The sequence below is a fragment of the Hipposideros armiger genome, unplaced genomic scaffold (genome assembly GCF_001890085.2).
Source record: "Hipposideros armiger isolate ML-2016 unplaced genomic scaffold, ASM189008v1 scaffold_497, whole genome shotgun sequence".
Lineage (NCBI taxonomy): Eukaryota > Metazoa > Chordata > Mammalia > Chiroptera > Hipposideridae > Hipposideros > Hipposideros armiger.
Window position 1 is genome coordinate 883,002 of NW_017731847.1, and position 18,168 is coordinate 901,169.

An 18,168-nucleotide genomic window follows, 5' to 3' on the forward strand; every position below is an offset into this window, starting at 1 on the left:
ATCTGCCTCGCCCAGGAAGAGCGCAATGATGGTGCCAACTTGGGCCAGTGAAGCAACGTCCTCCACAACTAGACTGAAGAACAAAACAACAGCAACTTGCCTGTTCCCCTTCCCCCAATTCCCCAATAAAAATCTTTAAAAAAAAACAAAAAAAACTGCCCCCCAAAAGACACTTAGTAGGTTTATTGTTAGTAATAATAAGGATCTTACAGTGTTGAAACTATTGGGTTTTTGGAAAAGTCATGACATATTTTTTCTATGTTTTTTGTTGCAAAAATGAGTCAGTGACTTTTCCAAAAACCCAATAGTTTATGAATTATTTTCATAGATTTTCAATATAAAGGAAAAGATATACTAATATAAAAATAAGTAAGGAAGACCTGTATTGTTGACTATGAGTTGAAAACATCAATGTAAACTTGCGGCTTAAAAATAAAGTCTCCACTTTGTCTACTAAAATGGCCTAGCAACAGTGACACCCAAATAGCTATGAGGACACCTGGTGCTCAGATCCTGATTTATAAATGCCATTGCCCACTAAAAGGAACAGCGGCTCCAGGAGAAATGGCTGGTTCCAGGGTCTGGAGCAGAGGAAGTAAAAAGCAAGCTTATAGAAACCTTGTGTCAGGTAGTGGCCTCAAAAGCCAGTAGAATTGTGTTAAAATGACACAAGTGATGGCTTGAAGGAACCCCACAAGCCATAAGTGGGACAATTTAAACCAAAAATTGGGGACAATTTGAAAAAAATTATGATGGTAATGGATCATTATAATACACTAGATTAAGACAAACCTTTGTGTTCATAATGATACTTAAAAAGAAAAAGATAAGGGGAGAGTGAAGAAATAGTTTTACTTTACAGAGGGATGCTGGACAGTAAATCTAGGTGGAATGATAGAAAGCCATCATTTTGTAGCCCCAGCTGTAATAACCGATTCAGGAAAGAATCATCAGTAGATGCTGAAACTAGGTGAAAGGTGATTGGGAGATAGGATATTACCTCTCTTTACAGTGGAGAGACCTACAGTTACCACGTTAACCAATTGATCAAACTTATCTCTAGTAGTGGGGTAACCTGGCATTATGTGCCTCTGGTTGATTGCAGTTGGAAAGATACAACTGCCATCTATGTAGTATTCTTGTAAAAAAAAAAAAGGTTTTTTTAACTTGTGTCTAATCACGTGGGAACAATCAGACAGATCCAGGATGCGGGAACTGACCTAGACTCTTAAAATATCAATTTCATGGAAAAAACAAAACAATGGGGGAGGGATGCAAAATTAAAAGATTCAGAATAACTAAATTCATAGAATGAACCTTACTGAATTATGGATCCAAGAAAAGGCTATAAAAGAAAATATGAAACCCACTGAATAAATTTGATTATGAATTATATATTGTTGATATTATGGAATTGCTCATTTTCTTAGATGTGAAAATGATACTGCTGTGTCTTGTAGGAGAATGTTCCAGTTCTGAGAGTATGCATGATGAAGTATTAGGTATGAAATGTGTCTGTAATTTTCAAGTGATTCGGAAAAATGTGTGTGTGATGCAGGAGGAGAGGGAGAGTGCACACACCAATGAGGCAGGATAATCAATGGTAAGTGTGAGGGATATGTAAGTGTACTACTGGTTGTAATAATTTTTAAATTTTCCTGTAGATTTGAAAAGTTTCAAAATAAAAAGTTGAGAAAAAAAAATTTTTAAGATTTTTTTGGGGAATTGGGGGGAGGGGACCATTGTTGGGGAATTGGGGAAGGGGAACAGCCAAGTAGTTGTCCTTCAATCTTAGTTGTGGAGGGCGCAGCAAGCTCAGCTCTAAGTCCAGTTGCACCGCTCAGCTCACGGTGCTGTGTTCAGTTAGTTGCGGGTGGGCGTAGCCACCATCCCATGCGGGAGTCGAACCAGCAGTCTCATTAAGAGCACATGCTCTAAGCCACTGAGCCATTCCAGTGGCAGCTTAGCTCAAGGTGCCGAGTTCAGTCTTAGTTGCAGGCGGGGGTAGCTGCCATCCCATGCAGGAGTCGAACCGGCAGCCAATTGGTGTTAAGAGCGCACATTCTATCCCCTTAGCCACCAGGGCGGGAACTCATCTCAAGGTGCTGAGTTCAGTCTTTTTTAGTTGCGGACGGGCGTAGTAGCCCACCATCTCAAACAGGCAACCTTGTTAGGAGCATGTGCTCTTACCAGCTGAGCCATCCTGCCACCTGTTGGCAGCTCATTGGCCCATGTGGGAATCGAACCAACGACCCTGTTGCTCATAGCCCACACCCTTGAGCAAGCTTTTAACCAACTGAGCCACTTGGTCAGCCCCTGAGGAGAAAATCTTTATTTCAGAGCCCAGCTCAGATTTTGTCTCATGAAAAATATTTTCTCCCCAACCACACTAGCTAGAAGTGATTATCTCACGTGAATTTTATTTATTTTTTTTATTTGGGGGGGAGGGGAAAACAGTTTGTTTTTTCCAGGACCCATCAGCTGCAAGTCAAGTAGTTGTCTTCAGTCTAGTTGAGGGTGCAGCTCAGTGGCCCATGTGGGAATTGAACCGGCAACCTTGGTGTTATGAGCACTCTAACCAACTGAGCTAACCAGCTGCCCCTCATATGAATTTTTGACTTTTATGTTTATCTTATGAAACTCAAATCTGAATGTACATGAGAGCTGCCTGAGAGGTTGACCTTTTTTTTTTTTTTTTAATAACAAAGTCCCAGCCCCACTGTAAGCCAATGGAGAAAGACTCTCAGAGGATAAGCCTGAGAATCTGGAACCACTGGTATGAACTACCTATTCTGTATTTATTATTTAGATTTACTTATATTTTGCATATATCCCCACCTTACGAGCTTGGGAGTGTAGGACCAACCTTTGAAAGTGTTGCTCAATCCTTTGTGTCCTTCCAAGTAGGCACACAGTGCCCTGTGACTCCACACAGTAGGTGTTTGGTAAATATATGGTGACTATAAATGCTGACTGATTTATTGAGATTAAAAAAGAAAACTAGGGCTGGCCAAGTGGCTTGTTGGTTAATAGTTGGCTTGAGGGCACAAGCTCTGAGCAGCAGGGCTGCCGGTTCGGATACCACATGGACCAGTGATGCAGCACCATCTACAGCTAAGATGGTGAACAACAGCTCAACCTGGAGCTGGGCTGCTGTGAGTCGCTGGCAACGTCGTAGGCTGCAGTGGGCTGCCGTGAGCTGCTGTGAGGCCGTCCAATGGCCGGTGACCAGCAGCCAGGAAGAGCACAATGATCACAATAACAACATGGGCCAGTGAAGCGGTGTCCTCCACAACTAGACTGAAGAACAAAAGGACAGCAACTTGCCTGTTCTCCTTCCCCAATTCCCCAATGCTGTTCCCCTCCCCCAATTCCCCAGTAAAATCTTTAAAAAAAAAAAAAGCTGATAAAAGTGCTTAGTTGTAAAGATCCATTAGAAAGCTGTGTAGGTTTTAGTTCTAAAGCTATAGGTTTGGCTTATAGAGATAACATGTTATCAGTAAATGTTTGGAATTAAAGAGTTAACAGTGGTATCATAACTGACTTTTATTATCTCTGCAAGTAGACAGATTCAGAATCCAGTCCTTATTCTCTATACAGATACCCAGAGATATAAATAAAGGGTTGTTGGCATTGGAATTGAGATGAGGGATGGTATGGTGGCGAGGTATTAATTTAAGAAAAGAGAAACAGAGATTTTTAAAAATAAGGTTTTTGAATATGACTTTTGTAAGCTTGAAATTAGTTTGGAATACATAAATAGTAATAATAACAGCTAACATTTTTTTCAGTGTTTACCATATGCCAGAGACTGCTTTATTTGAAGTATTTGTAATGTCTAAAACAGGTCTCCCAAATAGACCTAGATATTGTTATTCTTAATTTACAGACGAGAAAATTGAGGCTCAGAGAAGTTAGTCATGTGTCCCGATTCATATAGCTAGTAAGGTGGAATCAAGACCCAAAGCAGGCCATCTGGTCCCAAAGCATTTGCTGGTAAATATGGGAGGCAGCATAGTTTATGGTTAAATATAGCTTCCCTGAATTGAGACTTTGTGAGGAAGTAGTACTGCACATGGGAAAACATTTTATAACAGTTCTTTGAAAAGAAAAAGAAACAAAAGGGAAATGGGTTAGGGGAAGACAGTTCGTTTTTACTACAGATTAATTATACAGTTGCTTAGGCTCACAGGAGGGATATGTAAGAAGGCATGTAGAGAGACCTTGACCAGTTTTCAAGAAATGCAATATCATGAGAAGCTCTTTTTCTGCACAGAAAAAGTCTTCTGGTATAGCTGCAGTATTAATCTAGAAATATAATCTGTCTTTAAAGTATATAACATTTAAGGTCTATGAAAACAGCTGAAGTAAACACATTCTATTTTTTAATTAAAATTTTGATTAAACACTGTCTCAATAAACATCAAAATTGCTCTAGCATTAATAGTTTCAATTAACCATACATATTTTTGTTACTATTTCATCAGAATGAATTATGGCAGTAATAATTTTTAGGTAAAGCAAATTTTGTTTCCATATAATAAGAGAACAAACAAAACTACATTCTGAGTCATAAATTGGTTCAGGGAGTCTGAATGTGTGAAACTGCCATCTCCATTAAATTTCATGTTCTGTGAAACTTACCCCGGTAACTCTAAACTAATAAAACATGTTATGGCAGAAAAAATAGATATAAATGAGTAGTTATGACATAATTTTAAATGTTAGAAGAAAAAATTTCCCTGTTGACCACTTAAATATATCATTTTAGAACTTATAGATAAGTGACATAGAAAAACAATAACAAGATGTTAAATTAAAATTATACATGACAGGGCCGGCCGAGTGGCTCAGCTGGTTAAGAGTTGGCTTGGGAGCACGAGCTCTGAGCAGCAGGGCTGCCTGTTCGGATCCCACATGGGCCAGTGACGCTGCACCCTCTACAGCTAAGATGGTGAACAACAGCTTGACCTGGAGCTGGGCTGCCATGAGCTACTGTGAGCAGCCATCCAATGGCCGGTGACCAACTGCCTCAGCAGGGAAGAGCGCAATGATAATACCAACTTGGGCCAGTGAAGCAATGTCCTCCACAACTAGACTGAAGAACAAAAAGGACAGCAACTTGTCTGTTCCCCTTCCCCGATTCCCCAATGCTGTTCCCCTCCCCCAATTCCCCAATAAAAAAACTTAAAAAAAAAATTATACATGACATAGGCACAGAAATAGATGAATCAGTAGAACAGAGTTTAAAAACCAGACCAAACATATGTTATATGTTAGTATTTGATAAAATTGACATCTCAAATCAGTGTGGAAAAAAATGGACTCTTCAGAATATATTGTTAAGGCATTTAAGTTCGTTAATCATTTGAAGTTTGTTAGATCCATACCTGATGCTACATGCCAAAATAAATTCAATACTGGTTAAAGATTAAATGTAAAAAAAACTATGAAGTTGACTGAGTAAAATTTGGAACAACCACATAATAGAATACAACCAAGTTCACTGTATGCTGAGAATACGAAATAATATTTACAGCAGAATTGTAAATTGTAAAAATAAAAACTATATGTATTTATATTAAGGAAAGTTAGGAAGAGGAATTATGGGTGTTTTTTACTTTTCAGTATTTTCTGCCAGGAGCAATGAACATTTACTACCCAAGTGCAGGATTATTGTTTGTCTTTTAAAATTCTGCTTTAGTAAAAGAGCTAAAGAAAAGATAGCTTGGCACAGCGGAAGGGGAAGATAGGGCTTTTTCCTGAGGGACAACTGGAAAGACAGAGAAGGTCAGGTGCAAATGAAAAGTTAGGCAACTGAGACAATAATTCAAAGAATTCCAAAAGCAATACACTGTAATTTCACTGAATCAAAAAGGGAAAGGTAGCTGAAATCAAGATAGCCATACAATAGAACATGAAAAGTGTATTGAAAAGTGGAGAATGAGCATGATGAACTCAAAAAACTAAGTACACGCTAACTAAGCAGTTGTAGAAAGGAGAGTCACATACCCAAATTTATCTCCTGTCTTTGTACAGCACCTTATGCTTTTTGAGGGCTTTTCCATAAATCCTATTTGAGAAAGGATTGTCTAAGTCGGTAATGGCAGATATCATCCCATTTTTATGGATGAAAACACTGAAGCTTAAAGGACGTTTTCTTGGTGACATGGCTAGTTAATAACAAAGCCAAAGCCAGAACCAACAACATAGGATGGGTGGTCTTTGTCATATCTCGTCATCTTACAGATTTCCAGGGAGATAAAAGCAAGTCATTGGAAATAGCCAGTGATTCCAGTCAAGACTGACAAACTTGATATGAATAAATCACTGCTGTTACCTAGTGTCACCCATCATGGGTTTTTTTCCCCTTACCCAAAACTTTTAAGGCTCCCAAAGGTGAGATTTTGGAAGTATTGTCAAAAATGAATGGCTTATTAAATGACCACATTTAAATGAGATCATATTGCATTTATCAGATTAGGAAAGGTGAAAAAGACAGTGTTAGCAAGGGTTCTGGAGCTTGGACAGTCCATACTGCTGGAAGGAATATAAATTGGTATATTTATAAAGGATAATCTGATAGTACATATCAAAACTTAAAAATTATTTATCTTTTTCCATAGCAGTTTTACTTCTATTGGGTTGTCGGAAAAGTCATGACGTATTTTTTCTAGGTTTTTCATTGCAAAAATGCATCATGACTTCCGACAACCCAATAGTTCATTCCAAGGATATAACAGGGTAGATGCCCAAAGATGTATGCAAAGATTTTACCACCGCTTCTTTGCTTTTTAAATATTTATATCTTTTTATATTGACTGAATTTTTTTTCAATGAGTACTTTTTGTTATAAACAGTAAAACACTAATGCTATTTTTAGTTATGGAAAAATGTAACTATTCTGTCATAGGATTCTTGCATTATGACTGTAACTCCTATTTGATAAGAACTGCAGCAGCAATAACCCTGGAAACTACTGGTTTTCTCTTTCATTTCTGATAAACCATAGAAGGAGCAACTTCTGCAGTCAGTAACAGATGAAAGGCAAGATGGTTTGGGGGAAGTAGTGTGATTGGAAAGAATAAGGACCTAAGTTTGAAATCTGTCTTTGTCTCTTAGCTAGAATTGTGATTTGGGGCAAGTTGCTAACCTCTCTAAAGCTTTTATTTCGTTTTTCTTTTTTTTCCACAACAGTAAAGTGAGGATAATTAAAATATCTCTCCTGGTTTGTTTCAGTATCAAATAAGATTAGGTTTGTAAAAGATCTTTTGTAGACTCTGTAGTTCAGAAATAATAACAATAATCAGCATTTATTGTGTGCCAGGCATCATACTAAGCACTTTTAAATGTATTACCTCATTTAATCCATACTTCAATCCTGTGTGATTAATGGTTATTATCCTGTCTTACAAGTGAGCAAGTTGAGACACAGAGACTTAGGAACCTGCCCAGGGCCACAGTTATAAAAGGTAGGGCCATAATAGAAGATCATACATGGGGAGAAATGTAGCAAGAGGTCCGTCCCTGAGAAGTAATCATGTCTCACCATCTGCCAGAGTTCTTGGAGGAAGACAGGAAGAGAGGACGCACTGGAAATAACTTGCTAACAAGGGCCCCTCTCTTTGCTAATTCAAACAGCTAAATTATTATGAGTTTGGGGACATAAGGTAGGAAAGCTCCAAGATTTAGAAATGATATGAGTTTATATGGGCTTAATACTGGAATGGTCTTACTCAATATTTTTAGAAATAACCTGGAAAAAGGAAAACCAGAAAGCCTTAAATAGTCAGAAGACAGAACTGCTTCTGAGATTGGAACATTAAGGTTGCACATGCAAAGGGAGTGAATAGAACCACAACAGAAACGCTTCAGTGGAGTTGGTTGAAAACACACGCACATGCACACACCCAGAGTACATTTTAAAGGTGGCAGCCTCTTAGCTATCAGTTAATAATGGGTTGTCAGAAAAGTCATGACGTATTTTTCTGTTTTTCGTTGTAAAAATGCATAATGACTTTTCCGACAACCCAATAATATCCTAGAAGGTGATCACATAGTTATTTTAGATTGTATCTATCACCTCTCTTGTCTCGTTCCCCCACCTTCACCCTTTTTTAACCTATTCCCAGAAATCCTGGGTATCACCAGAGAGCATACCTGAAGCAAAATGGAATCTGTTCACCTCTAATAGAAAATATTAACAGGTTCTCGTTACTGTGCATGAAGAAACGAACATAATGGAACTAGACCAGAGTCAATGATAGGCAATGAGAGTAGTTGAAATGTAGTGGTTTTCATGTAAGAACAGACTGAGAGGATTAGGATTTGTCGGTCTGAAATGAAGGTTTGGCAAAGATGTAATTACTTCCTAAACTTAATTATGGAGTATAGATGAAGGGTAGATAGGTTTATTTACCAAATTCTATGGCATTGTACCACATCTTCTCCACCCAGCTCTTACATAGAAAGACATGGCCCTGAAGTAAAAGCTCATACCATTGGGGCTGGCCGAGTGGCGCGTTGGGTAAGAGTTGGCTCGGGACACCAGCTCTGAGCAGCAGGGACTGGTTCGGATCCCACATGAGCAGTGACGCTGTGCCCTCTACAGCTAAGATGGTGAACAATAGCTTGACCTGGAGCTGGGCTGCCGTGAGTCCCCGGTGACAGTGTAGGCTGCAGTGGGGCTGGATGGCAGCTGGCGTGCGCTTTCGTGAGCTGCCATGAGCCGCCGTGAGCGGCCGTCCAATGGCCAGCGAGCGAGTCCAATGGCCGGGAAAAAAGCAATGATAGAGAACATGGGCCAGTGCAGTGACGTTCTCCACAACTAGACTGAAGAACAAAAAGGACACAAACCTCTCTGTATCCCTTCCCTTATTCCCCAACGCTGTTCCCCTGTCCCAATTCCCCAATAAAATCTTTAAAAAGAACCAAAAGCTCATACCCTTGCACCATTAACAGTCTGAAAGCATTATGCTTTTGAGATGCGTCCATGTTAGGTTTGATTATCCCCAACCCCATTCCAACTAGATTTTTAAAATCTGAATAGTTCAATGGTAAGATTTTGAACTTAATGGAACAGTGATCTGTGTAATTATCTTGTTTTCTTCAGAAATGATTAGAGGAAATTGCAAGTAAGAAGAAAACACATAGACATTATCTAGAGATTACTTTGGATTAATACTGGAGATGATTATGTTTTAGAGAGAAAGCAGTGTGCCCTTTTTTAGGTGCAAGGAATATGCGGAGATAATTCCACTATCAAAGATGGTATGTGAATTTACCAAGATGGGGAAATACGATGCTAAATGCTCTTGTTCCAGGTCAGCAAAATCAAGGCTTAACAAAATATGGGCCTTCATAGGAGGCCTGTGAAATAAATAATAAATGTTTGTGTACTTTGTTAAGAGTGTATAAAAATGCTTTCACGTGCAATGTGGAAATGAAGCTTGAGCTGGCTTGCTGGATGTTAAGTTTTCTTTGCTTCACAGCTGTACACAGTCTGTGTTTCATTAATATATTTCTAACTCCTAGTTCTTTTCTGAAGTGGTCTCTTCAGTTACTGTTAGGTGCGCCAGGGGTGTCATAACCCTTTGGTTCTTGTCATTGTACATTACTGTGACTTTTAGGACTGTTGGCCCAAAATAGTTGTGTAGCAATAGAAACTATATTGCTGAAGTGCTTTGCTTATTTCTTTTTTGTTTCCCCCCTTAGATCTGTTCTGAGGACCAAGATTCATTTAGGGGATGGTTACAGAATTGAACCATGGTAGGCAATGAAAATATACATTCAAACTTGGATAAAACATGCATCCTGGAAGGGGAGTAGACCCTTACTATTAAGTTTCAACTGGCTCCTCTGGTGTACGTTGAAGAATTTGGTGTTAGTTTACTTTTTCAGTTTCATAGGTCAGGACAGTTTTGTTCTGTCATTCTAGGATTATAGAGGAATTAGTTCATAGGGGACTTTGGGAAATGTTGGACTAGATGATTTTTAAAACATGTACCAGTAAGCATTAATCCTGACATGGTTTCTTGCAAAAAGGAGTTCTGAAGCCAAATCCATTTTGGAAAACTCTGCAATCAGGGTCCTCTCTTGGAGTTTCATAGTACACTCTGATCTTGTTCATTGAAGCATTGTTGGTAATAGTTAAGTAAGAAACAAAATATTGTTAGATGTGAGAGAAGACTTGTGGAATATTATACAGCAGTTAGAAAGGGATGAACTCGATTTTCCAACATGGATGGATCTCAAGAATATTAATTTAGAAAACATGACAGAATGAGAATGATGCATGTAGAATATAGTTTGTATGTTTTTTAAAAACTGGATGCTTTTACCAGTATATCTTTATAAAAGTCTAAAAGGATTCATACCAAGCAAGTTGTGATAGTTACTTGGAGAAGTGCAAGAACAGGGATGATGATCAAAAGGCCCTTTTTATGAAGGGAAATATTCGTGTATTATTTGTAATAAAAGTTAACTAGATACAAATAAAATGACTCGTTATGCTCAGCAAGTTACTTTCTTTTCCCTCATTAGAAATACCTACCCTGCTAATTCCAGTATATCTATATTTATTAATTCACTGTATACAAGTTAAACTGAGTTTTGAGCCCTGGTACTATAGAATAGAAAGAAAATGTTTTAATTCTAGTCCATTAAAATGAAACTTTTTCACACAGTATAAGGAATAAATAAAGTAACTTATACAGTCTAGACTATGCAAATTTTCAAGAGCTAGGCTTTTGCAAACATTATATTTTGGTCCAAGAGATCTTTTGGGGAGCAACAAAGAGAAGTTGGAACTTGGTTCTTGAGCAGCTAGAGTATAATTGAGAAGCAGCAGCTATAGATTGAGTGAAACACTGTAATTCAAAACCAGTTAAAGAAGCAGACCCCCTTTTAATCTTTCCAGTGTTGGTAATAATGTTCTTTCCAATTTCATGGATCTTCTTCTTTACCCTATTCTGGAGACCTGATTTTGACATCTTCCAAATTGAAATCAGTGGTGGTTCTATTTGACTTTACCAATTGCTAGGATCAATTTTAAGTGTACATTTTTTGTGTAAATGTTTTTTTCTTTAAGAAAGGGTAGTCCTGAAAAATTTATATCCACGTGTCAAGTTTCCTATCAGAACATTCAATTTATTGCCTCAATTTGCCTGATGTTGTAAGAGCCATGGTCTGAAAATAAAAGATTTCATCAACAGGATATATCTCTTCTGTAAAATAATTAGTTTTCAGGCACTGTATTGATTGACTTGTCTTTTCAAAGTGGTCATTTTTATATTTCGTCCAAGTTAAAGCAGGGAATGATCAACTTTATACTAAGAAAATGTATTAATACAGGTTATGAAGGTTTTCAAAATTTCATTTATATTACCAATGTTTATTGGCACCTCCCCATGCTTGCGTGTCAGGAAAATTCAGAGTATTAAAACATGTTACTGTCCTTAGTGACCTAACTTCTTCCTAAATCGGTATTAGCATGCAATACATACGCATAAAAATAGCTGGTGATGTTATTAGATGACTCTTCCACTGAAACACCAGGTAGAAATCAGTACAGCATAAACTGTGAATGTGCTAATAAGTAGGGTGAACTTCAGGAGTGTTTTTGGTAGTTGGGTAGTCCCCAAGGATGGAAGGGCTGCAGGGCGTGACTACATGGAAGAAAGGCAGGAAGGCTCCTGCCCAGTCCTCCATTCTGCCTAATAAGCAAATACCTGGCACAGGGCACTCACTCAGTAGGTGTTCACAATGGTCTCCCACTGTGTGGGGAGAGTTAGCCTTCTAATCAGTGACATCTTGATGTGATTTTGAGGTGGAGTTTGGCAGTTGAGCATAACGTAGAGAGAGTGACAGAGAGAACTGACTAAAGAGAGCTTGAGCACTGAAGGTCACATTTTGCTTTCTTTAGTGCAGGCGACTGTTCTCGTTTCTCCTCTCATTCTAGCACCGGAAACCTGTTTTAAGAGAATTCTAAATCGTGCGTATTGCTGTCTTCCAGGATTGTTTTCTGATCAAGCAGACAGCTCAGCATAGAATCCAAGATGAATGTCCACCGTGGCAATGAGAGCGACAGGTTATTGCGGCAGGAAACCAGCTGCCTGATGGATGAAACCTCAGCTGCAGCCCAAGAAAAAGAAACAAATAGCCTGACTTCTCCTGGTCTTCAAAATCTTGCTTATCCTCTAGTTCCCAGGAATGATGGTACGGTGATTAGATCTTGCCTTAATTTGGAGAGCTTTCTGACACCTGTGCATCCACTCTACCCAGAACACATAAATGTTCTCAATCTAATTAAAATATTCAGTTAGTTGGCTCAGCTTAACATATCACAGTTAATCATGACAGAAAATCTATACTTGTTTTATCAGTTTAGCACATCTGACTTGGCAATAATGATGTAAGAAAAATAGTCACAAGTTTGCAATCAGAAGACAGAATCTAGCTCTACTACCTGTCAGCTGTCACCATGGATGAAATTCAGAATCTTTCTGAGCCCTGCTTTCTTAATCTAGAAAACAGGGATATTATTGGGTGTCAGAAAAGTCATGACGTATTTTTTCTGTTTTTTGTTGCAAAAATGCGTCATGACTTTTCCAGCAACCTAATAATCTTCTTACCTCACAAGGCTGGAAGATTATTGAATTAATGGGTGTGAGGGCTCTTGATAAACTGTTAGGTTCTTTTTTAAGTTTTAATAAAAACAATAGCAACAACAGTAATAGCAATTACCATTTATTGAGCACTCACTGCTAAGAATTTCACAGACATTTTTTAGATCAAGGTGGGTAAACTGGTCAGATCGAGACAGCTGCTTGTTTTTGTAAGGAAGACTTTGAAATACAGCCATTGTGCCCATTTATTTACATATTGTCTGTGACTGCTTTCCTGCTACAGTGGCAGAGACTATGACCCACAAAGCCCAAAATATTTATGTTCTGGCCCTTTACAGAGTTTGCCGATCCCTGCTTTATTATTACTTCTTTTAAAGATGGGGAAACTGAGGCTTCAAAAGCTTAGGTAATTTGCTCAGGTTCACACTGCTAGGTCATAGGGGACTGGGATTTGAACCTGTGTCTCTCTGATCAGGTTGTGCTATTTTATATATATCAATTGACAGAAAAGCAGACCGACTGCTACCCTGGAGTGCACCATTAGAGGGAGAATTTGTGCAGTGAATCTTACCCATCCTTCAGGAACCAACCCAGTTTAATTGCTTCATTGCTGGGGGGCCAGTCAAGCTTTCTAAAGAACTTAAGTGGTGGTTTAGATACCTACTTTCATTTTTAAGAACAGCACTTCCAATGTGAAAGCCTGTCCTGGTGATTAAAGTGTTTCTTGCTACAAGGTTGCCTATGTATTGTGGGGAAACTTAGCTCTTGGTATGCAAACAGGGCCACACTGAAAATGTAAATCCTACAGAAGCTGTAGGTTGTGAACTCTAAATAGGTTTTGGTCATTGATTTTGGTTTCCTTTTCTCTAGAAGCAACTGTGAAAAAAATTGAGTACTCTAGCTAACAGTTAAGTTGGTTATCTGAGTGCCAGAAATCAGACTAATTTCCCAGAAGTCATGGGCAATAATCATGTTCATGAAATATACAGATTTAAAATACAGGAAGGGTGGGAGTGAGACATTCAGTTTTGTCTTATTTTTTTCAAAAAAAGATTTGTAGAAAAATGTTAACTGAGCTTGCCAAATCTCGGTAATGGGCTATATATAGTGTATTGACCCTATGCTTCAGTATGTTTGAAATTTTTCATTGAAGACATTTTTTACATGAAAATCTATTAGGAGAACTGCCTATTTAAAAGAATCCTCTGGTAATCCTTTTGTAAATACTTGCTCCTACTTGTCTTCAGTATACATTCAGATTTCATATAGTATTTAGTTTAAGCCTGTTTTGCGTGGTGTGTGTATTTTTAAGTACACATACTTTCTTTCAGTTGATAGCCAAAGCAATCCTGTGAGGTAGGTCGAATGAACATTAATTCTCATTTTACAGATGATGAACCAATTTTAGAAAAATAAATTTGCTTAAAGAAAGTGGCTCTTTGTTGATACTAGGACAAACACTGAGATTCCATGCGTAAATCCTAATCCAAGACTGTTTGCACTGCAACTTTGCCGCTGAGAAGCAAGACCTGCCTGTTCAAAAAATGGTGTTGGTGATGTTAGGATTCTCCTATGCATAATGAAAATGCATTCGTCTGTGATTTTTCTAGGAAAAGTGATGCATTAGACAATTAGACTATCATTATTATCCTTCTGGAAAATAAAATTTGGAAACATTTTTGAAGACTGTGGAAAAGGAATCGTTTTGGCACACAGAGGTTCCTTAAAATAAAACACGGGAAATATAAGAGGGCTATTTAGAGATAGACATGAACACAGAAGTAAAAAGTAATTGCCTCTGTGAAACAAGACTGAGGTCGGTCATGGGGTGTGGCAAGGGATTGCTGGTTTGCCACAGAAATTCTTTTCCAGTGTTTAATTTCTTTTAACCATATACAGAGTTTAGTGTGGGCATTTCTGCCTTCCATCTGTCCCCTCCCCAGCATACGCATGGAAAAATGGTCAGGGGGTCCAATATGAGTCTCTAGTTTGTATTGTTTCTGTATTTGCTCTAGGCAAGAGTTTTTGGCTGTGAACCCCTAAAAATGTGTGGGGTTTGTTTGTTTTTAAAAAGAAGGCAGGGTTTATTTTTCCCGTCAGGCATTTTGCTGTCAAGTGATTTTGGTTTGTTTGTATGATCTTTTAGACCTTGCACTTGACTACGCCTCTCAGCCAGCTAACCTGCAGTTCTCTCACATAATGCCACTTCCTGAAGACATCAAAGGATCCTGCTTCCAAAGCGGGAATAAGCGGAACCATGAATCCTTTATTGCTCCAGAACGATTTGGAAACAGCACTGTGGGCTTTGGGAGTACCATTCATTCCCAGGCACCAGAGAAAGTGACACTTCTTGTAGATGGTACGCGTTTTGTTGTGAATCCACAAATTTTCACTGCTCATCCGGACACCATGTTGGGAAGGTAATTGATGATAATTTCCTCCCAAATGCACTCTGTTCTCTATGAATAGAAATACCTGCTGTTTATCTTTCATGAGATGTGAGAATAAAATGCATTGCATTGCTGATTTTTCTACCTTCATACTTTGATGAGACAGGGAGGGGAAGCTGGTAAAAAAGCCTTATATGTGTTGGTGATTTGGGGGGCGGGGTTCTTATTTATTTAGAAAGCCAGTGTATTGAACAAAAGGAAATACAATCAGAACTATGGGAAATAGTCTGCTACATCTCATTCCCTATTCCTCGATAAACTCACCCTAAAACAGAAGTCAGATACTTAATTTCTTTTATCCACTATTTTTATAACCTCACAAAAGCAATGTTTTCTGAGTCCCACAAGTCAGAGGTACTAGGATAAAGTGGGATCTGTAAGTCATATTCCTTTTTTTGTCTTTTCGTAAAAATTAGAATTAGATAAATGTTTCACATGACGTAAGAACAAAGCCATTTCACTGAAAAGCATTGTTTTGCCTGCCATCTATTGCCAGTTATGTGTGGCAATCAGTGTTATACTGTCATTTTCTAATTCCCCCATCACTATTTAAGTTTTCTGAAATCAAATCTTTATATCTGGCTGCTTTGTTGTTTCATAATTGTACTCTTTATTTTTCATGTTCCATTTTCTGTGCTATTTCATTCAGGCGATAGCCTTTTCCTCCTCCCTCCATCTCAAAGGTTTAGGAAATGGAAAGCGCCTGCTCAGGAGGGGTGCTGTCCGGAAGGACTCTTGGAGCATGGAGCAGGGTTGGGAGACCCCCTTTTTTGGCCAGTCATAGACCTTAACATGAGGAAGAGACTATTGGGATAAGAGTAAAATGATGATGAGGAGGAGGAGGAGTGTATACACACCTTTGGCTTTTGGCTTTTGAGGATTTTCATCTACTTAGATCTCATTTAAAGATCTAACCTCACTCAGGACATTGAGCTGATTTGAACTGAACTAGAAATTAGAATGGACTACACGAATTTGCTGAATTTTAGGTTAAATGGGATCCAGCGATTCAGATACATGTATACTTGAAAATACACATGAAAATTCATGATGAACCATCTTTAACCAAAACCAAATCTACGTATTTCTCAAACCTCTGAATTAAACTAGAACATTAACACATTTTCTAAGTTGGCCCTATGTTTTATCAGACTTCACTTCTCCTCAGTATCACCACCACTACTCTGTCCCTGCCTCCGCTCCCCAAAAAATGTTCCTAGGGCAGGTTAGCTGTTTGAGGTAGGTTTTCTGTCAAAGTAGTGATAAGACAAGAAAGGCAAGCATTTTTGGGTAATAGATTCTTGGGTGGTACTGTTTCTTTGAATCTAGGAAAAGGTTGTCCCATGAAAATGAGAGTCTGATTTTTTTATCTAAATTGATTCATCAGCTGAGTTGGCTGAGGTCTTGTATTCTGAGTTACTTAGGTTTGCTCTGCCCTGTGGCTACATACAGTATTTGTAAGCCTAGCCAGTGAGCTTACAAATGTGGACCACTAATCACAAAGGGGACAAGCTGAGAGATTGAGAATGGATTAATGCAAATCCGTCCACTACTAGATAAATAGCTGAGCTTAGGTCCTGCTGATGATGGATGAGAGGATTATATTTATGGCATGTTGTTCACTATTTTGATTCATAGCTGTCTCGGCTAGACTTCAGCCAGAACATGCCAGGAAAATGTCAGCATTCTTTTATTGGGATGGATTTTTTAAATATGGTGTAGTGATTTGGAAAGCATGTGGTGTGGAGTCTTTTTCAGACCTCTGAAAAGCAGCCAATTCAGGGTGTGGAGGATAACAGTTTTGAAAAGTTGACAGCAGGGCTTCCCAGCAGGTTAAGAAAAGAAATGGCAGTGAGTCCCCACTGGAAACTCAGGCTGGCTGAATATAGCGACTGTCTGCCCTGTTCTTTTTGCTGGCTTCCCGTTCCACAGCTCATACGAGGAAGTGCAACAGGAGTAGTAGTGGTCATAGGGCCAGTTTTATTGGAGGGGATCTGAGAGAAGGGAGGAGGGAAGGGAAAAGTCGAGTAAGAAAAGCAAAACCTACCTATACCCTCATGACCTCTGAACTCATGCCTGGAGCAGGCCTGCCTCTCAGAAATATGTCAAATTGCTGATAAGCCAAATATCTAGCCTTGTTTTCTACTTAACCTGAAATTCTCCTAGTTAGAGTTGCTCCTTAGATTGAAGGAGGACATTTTTTTCCAGAGCTCCATCATTAAAACGTATGAGGAAAGGGAAAGCATTAACATATCTGTACTTACTAATACAGACTCATCTATCAGATCAGATGTTGAAAAGCAAAACTGAAATATTGAGGACTGGCAGACTGGGTAGGTAAATGCTGATAGAGGGGAAGGAATAGGAGAGGTCAGGAGCACGAGACGCACTGCCCTCATTGCCCGTGTGTGTAGAGGCAGGTGCCCGGGCAGTGTGGCGGGCAGGAGACGCCACCCTCACATCCCAGAGGTGTTCCAAGGGCCAGCTCTGCACAAGATGTTTTATTTCGTTTTCTGTCACAGAAGCTCACCACAGGGGAACCCTGAAACTTGCTGCTTCATTCTCCTTGCACTAAAAGCAATTGCTGCCTTTTTCTGTCTGAAGGGAGTTTCCTAAGACTTGAGTACATCTTCCAGGGGTTGGGTCCCAGTGCTCTGTTACCTTCCACTAGGAGAGCATGAGAGGGAGTCTTCCAGAATGAGGTGAAGAAGGAAGGAAGTCCTGCAGGAGAAGGTAACATTGCTGCTTGGGTGTCTTTCAGGATGTTTGGACCAGGAAGAGAGTACAACTTCACAAGGCCCAATGAGAAAGGAGAGTATGAGATTGCTGAGGGAATCAGTGCAACTGTATTTCGAACGGTGCTGGTAAGTAGTAGCCTTTTTGTTAACATCCTTTTCCCCAGGGGCCTGCATGGTCAGAAGCCTTGAGAGGTCCATCAAACTCTGTTACTGAGGGTTTCACTTACTGCTTTTCCCGCTTTATTTTCTTTTTTTCTTTTCTTTTTTTGAAGATTTTATTGGGGGAGTGCGGGAGACCGGCTCCCACAAGTCCAGGGGTTCCCTTAGGTGGAGACGGAGTCGGCGAGGAAAGAA

At 39.1% G+C, this 18,168-nt stretch overlaps 1 protein-coding gene across 5 annotated transcripts in view; it reads left to right on the forward strand.

Moving 5' to 3' along the window:
- Positions 1–18,168, forward strand: part of KCTD20 (potassium channel tetramerization domain containing 20) — a 40,843-nt gene that overhangs the window by 13,903 nt on the left and 8,772 nt on the right. For 3 of the 5 annotated variants that reach the window (XM_019667481.1, XM_019667482.1, XM_019667477.1), the window contains 3 exons: positions 12,014–12,216; positions 14,773–15,046; positions 17,838–17,940. In XM_019667481.1, coding sequence (XP_019523026.1) covers positions 12,057–12,216; positions 14,773–15,046; positions 17,838–17,940 — 537 coding nt within the window. In that variant the 5' untranslated portion in view covers positions 12,014–12,056. Of the gene's footprint in view, positions 1–9,714; positions 9,769–12,013; positions 12,217–14,772; positions 15,047–17,837; positions 17,941–18,168 lie in introns of all 5 variants that reach the window. The other 2 variants (XM_019667480.1, XM_019667479.1) reach the window with 1 other exon arrangement.